This window comes from Antedon mediterranea, chromosome 6 (assembly GCF_964355755.1).
Source record: "Antedon mediterranea chromosome 6, ecAntMedi1.1, whole genome shotgun sequence".
NCBI classification, from domain to species: domain Eukaryota; kingdom Metazoa; phylum Echinodermata; class Crinoidea; order Comatulida; family Antedonidae; genus Antedon; species Antedon mediterranea.
This window is the reverse complement of record NC_092675.1, coordinates 4,064,862-4,078,050: the sequence shown is the minus strand read 5'-3', so window position 1 is coordinate 4,078,050 and position 13,189 is coordinate 4,064,862. Positions and strand designations below refer to the sequence as shown.

Genomic DNA, 13,189 nt, shown 5'->3' with positions numbered 1-13,189 from the left:
TTCGTCTTTTCGTTCGTTCGTCTTTTCGTTCGTTCGTCTTTTTGTTTGTTCGTCTTTTCGTTCGTTCGTCTTTTCGTTCGTTCCTTCGTTCACTCGAGTTCGACAACAAACCAACAAATATGTTCACGGTGATGTAAATATATACACACATATATATATAGCTAGTGTTGTCCGAAAGCTCTGCTACCTTTTCTGGCTGTTTACTTTATCGTTTTGATTTAGCTTTTCGCTTTTTTTTTTGTATCTCCATTGAGATCCAGCCACTGATTCCCACAGCATTGTCATTTTTCAGTAATTTGCCTTTGGATTTATATATATAAATATATATACATAATATATACATATCCATGAGCATGTTGATTGCCAAGAAAGGTAGGCCTACTATTTAAGATGTGGTTTATTCTATATGTACTCATTTTATTTACAAATGTTTGTCTGATGCAACTTCAAACTAATATAAATTCAGAGCATGTACGCGTTCACCATTCTTCAACCAAGTTGTAATAAAATAGTACTTTTATTATCTAATCATAATTGTTGTACAAGTCAACTTTAGGCCAATACTGGATACCCTTGCTTGGCTAACGCAGTAAGTTTGGTTTTATGGAAAGTCTAGTTGCCTGAATGTATTTTTAATGGTAAATAAAAATTTGTGATTTGCAGGAAAATCCACCTATCCGATGAAACTCTGGTTTTGGAGAGTCGATTCTATTTTACAAAAATAATATTAATTAATAATAAATTAAACTCTATTTTATTAGTAAGATACCAAATGTATATAACCTTGCAGCTTTGAGGCTATTTGGTGTGCCAGTGATATAAAGAGCCATGTTTGTTACTGTAGACCATGTTTCACTGTCAGATTTGTATCTAAAAAAACTAATTTTGAAACGTGATGTTTACATCTTTGGTATTGTCTATATTTCAGTATATAGTAGCGAAATTAGGTCTAGCAATAAATGGTGTCCTGATGGTTTTTAATCATTAATCAATATAATAATATCCTCGTAGAAATTCGTTTCTTTACAAAAATTAATAACAGATTTTGGCCTATATTATTTAGCAGCTCAATGATGTTGTACTTTTATGGGTATTATAATAATATTTTATTTTCATAGTTCATTTCTGATGTATGATTTATCTTCTAGGCCTATTAATTCAGATTGAGGAAGATGTTGATTGTTGTGATGTTTGCGCAGATTTTGATGTTGTTTCTTCCGTTGCTCCTGTTGCTGTGGTTGCGTCTCTTTTTGTTTCATCGCCTGCTCTTCTTGTTTTTGATTGTACTCCTGTTTTGCTCTTTCAACACCTCTATATCGTTTCTCCCGAAGGTTCATCAAACGAATGTGTCGTTGTTTGTCTGTATCCACAGTGATCCAGTGATTGGCTATCCATTTCACGCCTTTGACAATGTCACATCCACCGTGGTAAGAAAAAGGATCTTTATCACCAACCCAACCTTGCCACATGAATTTAAAAATTAGGTTAGGTTTATTAATAAAGCAGTTGTACGGATATGAATATTCTCTTTCATCCAGGTAGTATTCATTTTAAAAAGATATCAATCTCATACACTGGACTGGACAATGGTAGGTCGTGAAACGTCGATGTTTCTAAAAGTAAGTCCAGTGGATTAGATTGATATCTATAATAAAGCAGTAGGTTTCATTAGTCAAGTAATGTTCACATACTACATTTTAAAATTTGTTTACAGAAAAACAGAAGTGACGTTATGTGTAAACATTAGGTGTATTGGCGGAGGTGGAATGTCCCGTTTGCTTTGTGTCTCAATTAGGGTTACTTCTGGTCCTAATCTCGCAAATCGATGAGTTACTAATCTTCGCACATGACTTTATTGTTCTAATATTTTAAGTAACAAAGTACCCTAGGTCAATCAGATGACGTATTTTTCATAGTGCATATTTCATTAATTGCATAACCGGAGAAATTCTTCTTCGTAGGCCTCTATTAGCCTACTATTGTAATTTGTTCTACGGTAATTTAAATCATATTTTCTTACCATCCTTATTGTGCAGATGATTATACCACAATACAGCCTTGCCTTTTTTGGGTTTTACTACCAAGTTGGCGTCTGTACAGTGGTTACTCAAATCACCAATATTCCCTCCAGCACGTATAACCTGTTGTAAAAATATTTATTACTTTAACCAGATAAAAATATAGATAGACAGAAAAACTGGTTAATTTTTTATGTTTATGGCCGCCGGCGTCTGTCGCGAACAACAATGTCAATTAGTTTTACATTTTTTAGTGCTGACATTTTTTTTATATTTTAATTCGTTTATTCAATATTCAATAAAATATTCAATAAATATTCTCCACACATACTGTATTAAAAATACATAAAATAATAATAATAATATAAACACGTGCGATAATAAATTAATAAGAAGGCCATATACATGGCTGCAGTCGCATGCTCAAATTTGAGTTAGTGTTTACCGACCGATCAACCGACTGACCATCCGACCGACATAGAGAGCTGTAGAATCGCGTTGCACGCGACTAAAAACATAGTATGTGTTGAAGGAAACCTATATCTGAATGATGGATGAAACTAAGCCAGGACTGTTTAAAGCACCTTGATCGGTCCTATCATTGATCAAGGGCTTCTCTCTTCCAGTGACCACCTTAACCAGAGGAAAGGCATGGGCAGATACTAGACGCAGTGGATGCCATAAGATTCAGCAGTGCTGATTTAAAATACCTAATGGAACACCAAGAACAATGAGTGAGAATCCTACGTTGCACAACATAAAGTGGAGTGAGAATAAATCTTATTCAAAAATGTTCATAGCAGTACAGTAATAATAATTACCTTTTCGGAAACCGTTGCATTGTCAGCAACTGGAAATGCTGTCTCACCGCCTTCATCAACGTCATTCAAGTAATACATTAGTGTAGCATATCTTTAATAAATAATAATTTATATAAAACTAATATTCCTAAATATATTCTCACTTCGATAAAACAAAAGAAAAGACATCATTCGACACACTTTCGACTAATGCATACCACTTTTTGAAATATTTCAACTTCTTATTATATCTCACACAGGTTTCAAAACCAAAATAATTCCTCAAACTAGATAATATTTAAAGACATGTTCATTTACTTTAATTGGTCAAATATTTTGCCTCTGTAATTGTTCTCTCTACTCTGACGTAATTGTAAGCCTACTGAATTGCCAACAACTGTACTTACCTACAAAGTCGATACTTAACAGCATCGTATGGCTCAGTTAATTTTATACCGTCTAGTTCTCTTGAATGTAGGCACTTTCGTTTGTCCAATTTTGAAGTATCAAAATGACCATGATAGTGACCACCAACATCGTACTGTGCAACCTAATTCAAAATAAGAATTGTAAATAAGGCAACCTTTTCAATACACGTGAAAAGAATCCAAAATATTAATACGAAATATAACTTACTTGTAATTGTTCACTTGTGTCAACCACACCTTTAGGTAGTCTAGTTAATGATACAACTCTGTTGAAACAAGTAAAGAGATCATTTGAGTGAGTATTTAGTCTAAGGGTACACATGCTTAACAAGTACAAAACAAGTAAAGAGATCATTTGAGTGAGTATTTAGTCTAAGGGTACACACTCTTAACAAGTACAAAACAAGTAAAGAGATCATTTGAGTGAGTATTTAGTCTATGGCACACACTCTTAACAAGTACAAAACAAGTAAAGAGATCATTTGAGTGAGTATTTAGTCTAAGGGTACACACTCTTAACAAGTACAAAACAAGTAAAGAGATCATTTGAGTGAGTATTTAGTCTAAGGGTACACACTCTTAACAAGTACAAAACAAGTAAAGAGAACAGTTGAGTAAATGTTTAGTCTATGGCACACACTTATAAGAAGGTGGTTGCAAAACAAGTAAAGAAACCATTTGAGTGAGTATTGAGTCTAAGTATACACACTCATAAAAAGGTACTGACTGCAATATTTTTTAAGTCAAACTTAAAACGACAAACATTTAATTTCAGTCAAGCAATGGTCTCATTTTGTTTAACTTCTCATGTTTTTTTTATTTATTTAGGTTTACCTTACCTGGTTTTCAATGACCGTAAAACCTCGTCTGAATCGTGGTTTAGCCACACTTGTTTGCTTAGTCTGATCACATTTTTCTTGTCTTTTTTCATTTTGTTTTCAATCCATTGAAACGCTACGTTAATGTCAATTCGATCAAACTCTTCATTTGTCAACTTTTCGTCTCCATCCACGTCATAATTATATAATTGAACAAATTCTGGAATACTCTTAATAGTTATCAATGAATTCTGCAAGCGAGGCATAACATACCAAAGTTCCAAATGATCTAAAAGGTTATCATTATTTTTGTCACCTTGTGTAAAATTGAACTTGCGAATTTCCTTGTCTTTGTCCACTTTGCCTTTAATTGTACTTTCCGTCCATTTTGAACTCGCCATCGCTAAAGCTATGATATGATCGCATTCAATGTTGGTAAGATAATCTTCAATCTCTAAAATAGATAACATTATGTAAACAAATGATTAATAATTCATGAAAAATGAAAATTGCTGTTGGTATATTCAACACTTTTTAAGTTATGTATACTTAAAAAAATGTTCACAACGCTTTTTTCGCCTTGACTTTGGTCAGTTAGGATTTCGAAACCCAAATCAACAGCAAAATAATTCGCCAATAACAGGAGGGTTAACATACAACTACAGAACGGATGCAAATACAATGCACAAATGCCTAAAATAATAAACATTAATAGGGTAACATTTGACTATTATAATAAACTTAAACCTTTGTTCTTAAACTGATTCAATGAATATGAAAAAATATCAAGACCGTTACCTTTAACTAAAAGAGAATTATATATAATTAACTTAATCTACAAAACAATCCATTTTGACAGACCCTCCCAAAGGGAACATGAAATGTTGGTATGAAAATGCAATTTTGCAGAGAGAGGCTTATCAATTATTGTAAGCCTGTATAGTTATAGGCCTACATTGAATAAATAAGTACGCCTATTGGATAAAGTAGGTAGTATCGTTCTAACCAAATATTGGAGGATTTACAGCAAGTGTTTTTATTGTCAATGTTCTTCCTGATTCCAAATGCATGGTTTGCTCATGACCAATCTAAAATCGTAATTAAAATATAATTAATAATCTAAAATGTATTGTTTACATAAAAGTTCACGGTATTTTTTCAGGGCTTTGAAAAAAAACCTTTAAAAGTACAATAAACATTGTACTGTAATTCATTCATTTAATCTTTATTTCGGAATCTCTGGTTCATAGAAAGTAAAATTACGTATAAATTAATAAAATATTTAAAAAAAACTGTACTAATTACTACTACTAACTCATCTCAGGATGGCATTCCACCTAGAGAGCATCTTTGACTTATATAAGACGTTGTCTATAATCGTTGAGACTTAAACATTTTCACTTGAATCTAGTCTAAAGTCTACACATCAGGTCATATACCGACTTTCTTAAAAATTCAGTAAAATAAGGAATTCTACATTCCGTAAACATGAGAAAGGTATTCCATTACATAAACGTAATAAATAAACGATTCAAAATAAAATTAAATTTAAAGTTACTTACAGATACTGGATTTAGTCTAGGTAAATGAAGAAAGTCTTCTGAATTGATTAAGTGAACGAAGGTAAATACTGTCAGGGGGAGTAGGAGTGCATTACCAAACCTTGACTCCATAGTTGCAGTCTGGAAAACTTGTCACAAAATGTTAAACATATTCATCGTTGATATTGACTCGTTATATTTTGTTTGCAAAATTTACACCTCTCATTCACGGTCTTATGATTATGAATAATGATAAATCAAACACCAACATATTTGTTTAGAAATTATCAATTATTACAAGTGTCACCGTTTCGATAATCAACGTATTTCGTGCTAAATTAACACCTATCGGAGAGTAAAGCTCTGTCTACCCTCTCAAACGTGTGATGTGCCCAAATATGGCAGTGATATGCTTAAATATGGTAGTGATATGACATCATCATTTCCATTGTGAGCATAAAAGTAAAGTTTGATAGATCTTTGACACTTCTTTAGACTCTTTATGATGCGCCCAGTCTAACCAGCAACACATTTATTTTATGGACATTTTATTGGATTTTGATGACGAAAAACCAAATTTTATTCGACAGAATTGTAGTATTTATACAATGCTTACCAACATTATTTTGAGGATGTTGGTATCTAGCCTATATCCATTTTAATAGCTACTGAAGTAAAGCCGGTAGCGTTATTTTTTCCCCCTGTTATTCATGATATATGAACGCCTTCTATAGTTTCTACCTTAACCGAATAGGAAAAAAAAATAATGCAAGCCGGTGTTTGAATGTATAACTTTTAATTTGCTAGTCTTTCCTGGTCTTATGGAACGGTTCAATTTTATTGCTCTCTTTAATAGTAATTCTCTCCCATAATACCGGACAATACGTGAAATTAAGAGCATATGCCAACATATGTTCACTTGTGATTATTACAATATTGAACTGGTGTGTTGTAAAACAAATGTTCATAATAGAAATCAGACAATAGGCCATAACACTACTAATCAATAATATTAACACATCACAATGAAAAACCTAGCGAAATACCAAGCAATGCAAATTTCTCTGAAATAAATAAAAATGTATATTTCTCTGAAATAAATAACATTTAACAATGTACATTTCTCTGAAATAAATAATGTACATTTCTCCATGTGTCTAGGCCTACATAATTGTATGGTTGAACTATATACAAATTCAGTCAGTTCTATATAGGATATAAATTAACAAACCAAGATCATGCATATTCCTGATATTAGATTATTTAAGGTATGGTTTTAAATATAAATCTCATATAAATAGTGATAGTGCTGGCACTGGAGCTCTAGCTTACTGGTTTTCATCCAATCCCAGGCTTCAATCCTGACCTAGTGCCATGGTTCAATCCTGACTTATGGTTATGAATAATGATAAATTCGATAATCAACATATTTTGCCAGGGTTCAATCCTGACCTAGTGCCATGGTTCAATCCTGACCTAGTGCCAGGGTTCAATCCTGACCTAGTGCCAGGGTGGTAACTCACAACTCTTTCTACTTCACTGTCAAATGAAACTAAATCTTGGTTCTCATTTGGACACAATTGTTAAATTCTCTTGTACTGTATAAGGTTTTATTATTATTTATTTAACTGTTTGTATTATTGTATGGAGTGAGTGCAGAATCTGAAAAAAAGTGGTGATAAATGTTTGTCTACCAATCACAGGATCCTGAGTTCAAATCCTGGTCCTTTGTTAATTATTTAAGCCTTCTTGTTACAAGCCTTAGTACTCATGAATGTGTAACAAAAATCAATATTTGTGTTTTCAATTATTGTTTTGCGAGTTGTGCAGGCCAGATTGCTTTACTGATGAATGGCATTTCCATCAACATGTACACGGTAGATTGATGTAAACAAATCATACCCTGACTTTATAACAAACTTTAGATGGTGTGCTGTGGTTGCTTCAAACTATAAAAAAAAAACAACAATTTCTGAAATCTCATTATTAAATACTCTATACTGCGAGAATATGTAAAAGATTTGAGGTAAATTCTAAAGCTCAGTCTACACTATTAAACTATAATGTGACAAAAAAATATTATGTGCTCATATATGGACATGATGATGTCATATCACTACCATGTTTGGGCATAAAACTACCATATTTGGGCACATCACACTTTTTTTGTCAAACTAGTTTGATAGTGTACACAGAGCTTAAAGCTTGGTTCTCACTTGGATGGACCCAATGGAAAATACAACGCAACTGAGTTGACCAATCACAAGCGACGGTTTCGATGATCTATCATGTCGTGATTGGTCAAATTACTTGCAGTAAGAATTACACTCAATTTTTTTTTTTCTGAAGCCTGATGAATCTTTTTCATAATGTGTAAGCACTGTTGTTTCAAATATTGTCAATGTATTGAAATCACAATTTACATGGAAATTTACATTACAAAAACAGTTGAAATTTAATTTGACTGTAATAATAACTGGGGAAGATCCATATATATATATATACTATATTCTGATATACTGATAGTCACAAAAAGTAGATGATAATATTAATACGAATGTGCATTAGTCAACGCTTTCAATTCTGAGCAATCAAATACATTTGCGCAGTGGAAATATGCTTAAAAAGCAATTTCAAGGGTTAAGAGATTTTACTGTAATATTTCATTATTTACATCAATAATCATTGGTTTATACTTACACTAAATTCTTCATTTTGTAGAGTTCCTTCGGACTTTGTAAATGACTTTTCTGTTAACGATTCAAAGTCTGTCTTATCATTTTGCACACTTCTTGAAACACTAACATCTTTTACTAAAAAAACAATGGCAACAATTTAGTGTTGGTTTAGTGTGTTTGGTGACTGTGATACTGTGCCATGATATTTCAACACATTTGAAGAAGCATCTGGACAAATGCAATCTACTTTTGGAAGTTGTGTTTCATGGTTCATCAACAGTATGTTTCTCCCTTTGTGTATAAATAAATTGCTGATACAGAATAAGAGTAAGTAATAACCTCAGATTAACACACTGTGGTGCTAAGGAATATTTTTGCTAAGGAAATTTACTACTCTCTTTAATTTCATTGCCCTAATCTTGCAAATCAATTGATAGTCTTCAATTAATGTAATTAAAATGAAACGATAATTTTTAGGTAGAATGGATTCAAATTCATTCCATATTAATTTAGAAATAATGTAACCACAAAAGACTACATTGTGATCAACAGTTTTATGTTAATGATTTAAATAGACTTAAATGTGAGCTACCTACCATTCAATGAATGTATTTTGATTTTATTTATGTTCATCAGTGATTGAAATGAAATAACAAATTCCTGAGGAAACATCCCGGTTGTTGCATAAAATGTCTGTAAACTCCTGCAAAAACAATGACAAAATCTATTACAGTATTTATTTATATGCCCATGGTCATTTTTCGAAAATATTATTATCACAGGATGGTAGTAGGGTATAGCCTAGGCCTAGTACCATCCATGGAGGAATTATTCCTCGATGGTAGTGCTATATCTAGCCAACAGCAACATCGGCAAGGGTTCGAGGCCGACTCGCTCCTAGTTCTGGTGGTGGAACAAGTCTTCTCGGATAAGGACTATAAACCGTAGGTCCAGTGTACACAGTTATAACCTGTGTGTACTTTAAAGAAACCCAGTTCATTATTCGAAAAAGAGTAGGGGGTTACCCCGGTGAACTGGTTCACACAATAGCCCCTGTATCAGGGGGATTACCACCTATCTGATAGGACAGTGATTAATTCACTATTGGTAATCCTTGGCCACATTGCCTAAAGACATAAAATAAAATAATAAAAAAATATTATTCCTAGTTTTAATAGTTAGGGGCCTAGGCTAGGCTTACTAGGCCTAGGTAATAAGTATAACTAGCCTAGCTTAGCCTGGTCCTAGGCCGCCTACTTCTAGCTTATAGTAGGCCTCCTTATAGTCTATAGGCTAGTGAGTAGTACTATTATAGTAGCTAGTCTAGGCAAGTGCTAGGGCCAGGCCTAGCAACCAAGTACTAACTAGGCCTAGCCTAGGCATATTAGTTCAAACAAAGGCTTACCCATCAAGCATATTTTCTGGTGGATGATTTTCATCACTAGATGTTGCTAAAACAACCTGCGCACCTGCGTTAATTAATGCTAAATCAAACATGATTTTATCATTTGTTTTTAGATCGACGTCGACAGATCGAGATAAATATTTACAAATACCATGGTATCAATCATAAAAGCGCCCTCTTTGTTTCCAATGGAAAGTTAGAAGGAAGGCTTTTAATAGTAACTCTATGATAGTATTTTTTCTCTCTTCCATTTTTGTATGCTTTATCCAAAGAGTTTATATATAGATTTCTTATAGACCCTTTGACTTTACCCTGAATGTTCAGGTGAATACATTGGCAAGTAATGGTGCCATTTGTGTGCCCTTTCATAATGCTATAAATTTGGAGGTATATTCACTTTGCTATAAATTTGCAAAAATACTACCCATTACTGTGCCCTTCGCTCTGTTGAATGCATTTAGAGGTAAATACCTAAGTGTACAATTTACTTTACGCATCTTTATTTTGTTAATTCTATGTGATAGCAAGCGTTTACATAGAACCTGATGGAAACCGGGTAAAAAGAAGCATTTATGTTCTGATGATTGATACGGTTTTTTTTTTTCGTAAGACACACAATATGATGGGACTACAGTAGAACCTGTGGTCCAAAAGTGTGTTCTTAATTGGGGTGTCCCCTGGATAAGGGTTGTCCATACAGAGCATTCTATAATTGTCTTTTGAAATTTTCATCCTTCACTGTTATCACGTTTGGAGGTAGGCCTTAATAAATGTGAATTTCTAGGTAAAAAAAAAACACACATATTACATTACATACTGTATTGTAGTTTTCATTGGCAAAGATTACCCGGCAGTAGAAATATGAAATATGAAATAAGTTATTTAATTTAAGTAATTGTATTCAGGCCTACGTTTGTTGATACATATAAAACAAAAATCAAACAACGGTAACCTTAAAAAATAGTAAGGTTTATTTAGAAATAGAAATTAACCAATTAGGCCTACTATATGTGATCACATCAAACTGTTTCTAGAAATCTAAATGAATATAAAAAACGTCATCCATAGACTTACACATTATTATAATTTTACTATGGATTAATTCAAGCATAACAAAATAATAAGTGCGTATCAGTAGGCCTAAAATATGTCTATTCAATCAGAACTACAGTTGATTTTATAACAAGCGTGAAGGTAAAGCTTGGTTCCCACTAGAACGTAACGTAAGGACGTAAACGCAACGCAAGCGTTTTAACCAATGACAAGCGAAGTTATAGACGGTTAGCAATCACAAGCGAATAAGCCATCGCTTGTGATTGGTCAATTCACTTGCGTTGCGTTACGTCCTTGTGTTGCGTCGCTAGTGGGAACCACGCTTTAAATTCATTGACGTTTGGTGGTGTTTGTATTGAAACACCTAGGCTATGATGGTCTGCACTCCTTGAGGATGGTAACCGTCTGATTGGTAGAAGTTGTTCGTCAACTCTGTAAAATAGAAATCAACAGAGACCTTATAATGTAAAATATTAATACTGTATCTCAAAAATAATCTTTCATTTCTTTAACTTATTCATCATAGGATGGCATATTTCATTTCAATGTACGTGTATGCTACGTTTAATTAGTCCAAAAGTTACAGTTCAATTCAAGTTTTTTTTTTTCTTAAACACACTTATCTTTGCTACCTGATAAATGCGTCATGACTCATGTATTACCAAATCGGCTAAAATGTGCCTTTGACCTTATAGTAAATATAAAGGCAAAGTATGTATTGTAATTGTTTACCTGTGTTCGGTTTGTCCTCTAAGGGTGGCATTGGGACTACAGTATTAAGTGCATGACTTTCACTTATCTGCAATAAAAAAAAAGTAATGATACGTAACTTTACCAAAATAATACGTTAGCTATTAGTCATATTGTGATCTATTCAGTTAATATCTGGATTTGTAGAATACAAGAAGAAGAAACCATAGTAAAACATACAGAAACTAAAGATAGGCGCTACAACAATGGATAACTTTGCCATCATAACGAGAGATAGGCCTATAATGAAATGGGTTGTTGAGGGGAGAGATTGATTGACCCTCACTGAGAAGGAAAGAGTTGGCTCTCAAGATCAAAACGAGGGATGCAGAAGGATGGATTAGCTATGCCATGAGAAGAAATGGGATGTTGAAAGACGAATGAAAAGACCGGCAATTATAGAAAGGTCTAATATCTAAACTCGTTAAGATGGAGTATGTACTGTGGTACAAAGCGGCAAACGCTACTGCCAAAGAAGTTCACACGCAAACGTCGTGGAGTCAATTCAGCCTACACCGTGCAGTTATTTTATTAAAACAATAATAAAAACAAACAAACAAACGCAATACTCATAGTTAAACCTGCAAAAAGTCAGATAAGATGTCTAAAATAACAGACATACCGTAGGACCTATGTTTTGCCAACAACAGCCTAGTGATGACTGTATCGAACCTGCCGCTAGGCCACTGGTGATACATTGAGCTAGATTCAATAGAAAACCCTGAAAAGATAGATCAATTATTTATATATATTTATACTCATTTTGAATTTCTAATAATGTACCAAACCAACATGAATAGTAATAAATACTGTAGTATATGCCTAGTTATTTTAGTACTTACCCCAATGAAGAAAGGAAAAAATAAAATCATTAGTATGAAATATTGCAATGATTGTATAGCAGCAAAAGCGCAACTAATCGCCGAAAATATCTGGTATGCTGTAACCTATAAAATAGAAAAGTTACAATTACATCGAAATACATTTTTGTATTATAATCCTCGTTTCGAAAAGAAAATGTTCCCTAAAGGCAAAATGTTCCCTAAAGGCAAAATGTTCCCTAAAGGAAAAATGTTCCCTAAAGGAAAAAATCCGTGATAGAGATTAAGAACAACTTCTACAGGCGTAAAATGTATTCCCTTTGTGACGTGTTTTTTTGGGGTTGGGGTGCGTGCTTTGTTTTCAATCTTCATGTCGCCAGCCCCAGGGAAAATAAAATCTAGAACTAAAACATTACTTACTGACTTTATTCCAATGTCTTTGGCTGCAATTAAACCGATCACCCCTGCTGGTAGGTATAGCTACAAATACAACACAATGCCATATCATAATACAGCGGAGATGTTTTTGGTCCGTACCAAATGAATAAAAGTGTTCAATGAGAGAAGAGTGAAATTAGAATTTCACTCTTTGTAATTTCACTCTTCCCTGGTTCAACCAAACACATATGCCTTTGATGTTGATACGGTCATTGTAGGATGGGTATGACAGTCGTTCAAATGCATATTTTGGTTATGATTTAGCTTCATTGTATAGGCATAATTGTTTAAACAATTCCTGGATAAATTGATTTATTTATTCATGGACCAATAGATCGATTCTGGGATTGACTATCGATAATTCATCGACAATTCAACAGTTAGTTAGCATTTTGTTTTGCTTTCAAAATGAATGTCTTACCGCAGCACTGATAGTAAG

The 13,189-nt window shown here is 33.3% G+C and overlaps 2 protein-coding genes and 1 long non-coding RNA gene across 3 annotated transcripts; all 3 read right to left on the bottom strand.

Annotated features, from left to right (window-relative positions):
* Positions 1-1,112: 1,112 nt before the first annotated feature.
* Positions 1,113-5,832, bottom strand: LOC140051850 (transmembrane prolyl 4-hydroxylase-like). Its single transcript, XM_072097176.1, has 8 exons — positions 5,627-5,832; positions 5,071-5,152; positions 4,086-4,518; positions 3,455-3,512; positions 3,226-3,368; positions 2,840-2,930; positions 2,021-2,141; positions 1,113-1,459 (listed from the first exon to the last, which is right to left on the bottom strand). The coding sequence occupies exons 1-8, from the start codon at positions 5,735-5,737 to the stop codon at positions 1,113-1,115; spliced, it is 1,386 nt and encodes a 461-aa protein (XP_071953277.1). The 5' UTR covers positions 5,738-5,832.
* A 552-nt stretch (positions 5,833-6,384) lies between these two features.
* Positions 6,385-9,835, bottom strand: LOC140051386 (intraflagellar transport protein 25 homolog). Its single transcript, XM_072096587.1, has 4 exons — positions 9,689-9,835; positions 8,880-8,986; positions 8,306-8,418; positions 6,385-7,554 (listed from the first exon to the last, which is right to left on the bottom strand). Exons 1-4 carry the CDS (start codon positions 9,778-9,780, stop codon positions 7,447-7,449), a joined length of 420 nt encoding a protein of 139 aa, XP_071952688.1. The 5' UTR covers positions 9,781-9,835; the 3' UTR covers positions 6,385-7,446.
* Positions 9,836-10,947: 1,112 nt separating this feature from the next.
* Positions 10,948-12,227, bottom strand: LOC140051574 (uncharacterized). The gene is made up of 3 exons (XR_011845536.1): positions 12,114-12,227; positions 11,474-11,540; positions 10,948-11,173 (listed from the first exon to the last, which is right to left on the bottom strand). It is a non-coding gene; the product is annotated as an uncharacterized lncRNA (long non-coding RNA).
* Between the last annotated feature and the right edge of the window lie 962 nt (positions 12,228-13,189).

Bases quoted from the DNA above. Each gene is read 5' to 3' on its own strand.
- LOC140051850 (XM_072097176.1), bottom strand. From the start codon at position 5,737: ATGGAGTCAAGGTTTGGTAATGCACTCCTACTCCCCCTGACAGTATTT. The intron at 3,369-3,454 runs GTAAGTTATATT...ATTTTGAATTAG, and splicing joins ACACAAGTGAACAATTACAA to GTTGCACAGTACGATGTTGG. The intron at 2,142-2,839 runs GTAATTATTATT...TTTTTACAACAG, and splicing joins ATGCAACGGTTTCCGAAAAG to GTTATACGTGCTGGAGGGAA.
- LOC140051386 (XM_072096587.1), bottom strand. From the start codon at position 9,780: ATGTTTGATTTAGCATTAATTAACGCAGGTGCGCAGGTTGTTTTAGCA. The intron at 8,987-9,688 runs GTAAGCCTTTGT...TTGTTTTTGCAG, and splicing joins CCAGAAAATATGCTTGATGG to GAGTTTACAGACATTTTATG. The intron at 8,419-8,879 runs GTAGGTAGCTCA...TTGTTTTTTTAG, and splicing joins CAAAATACATTCATTGAATG to TAAAAGATGTTAGTGTTTCA.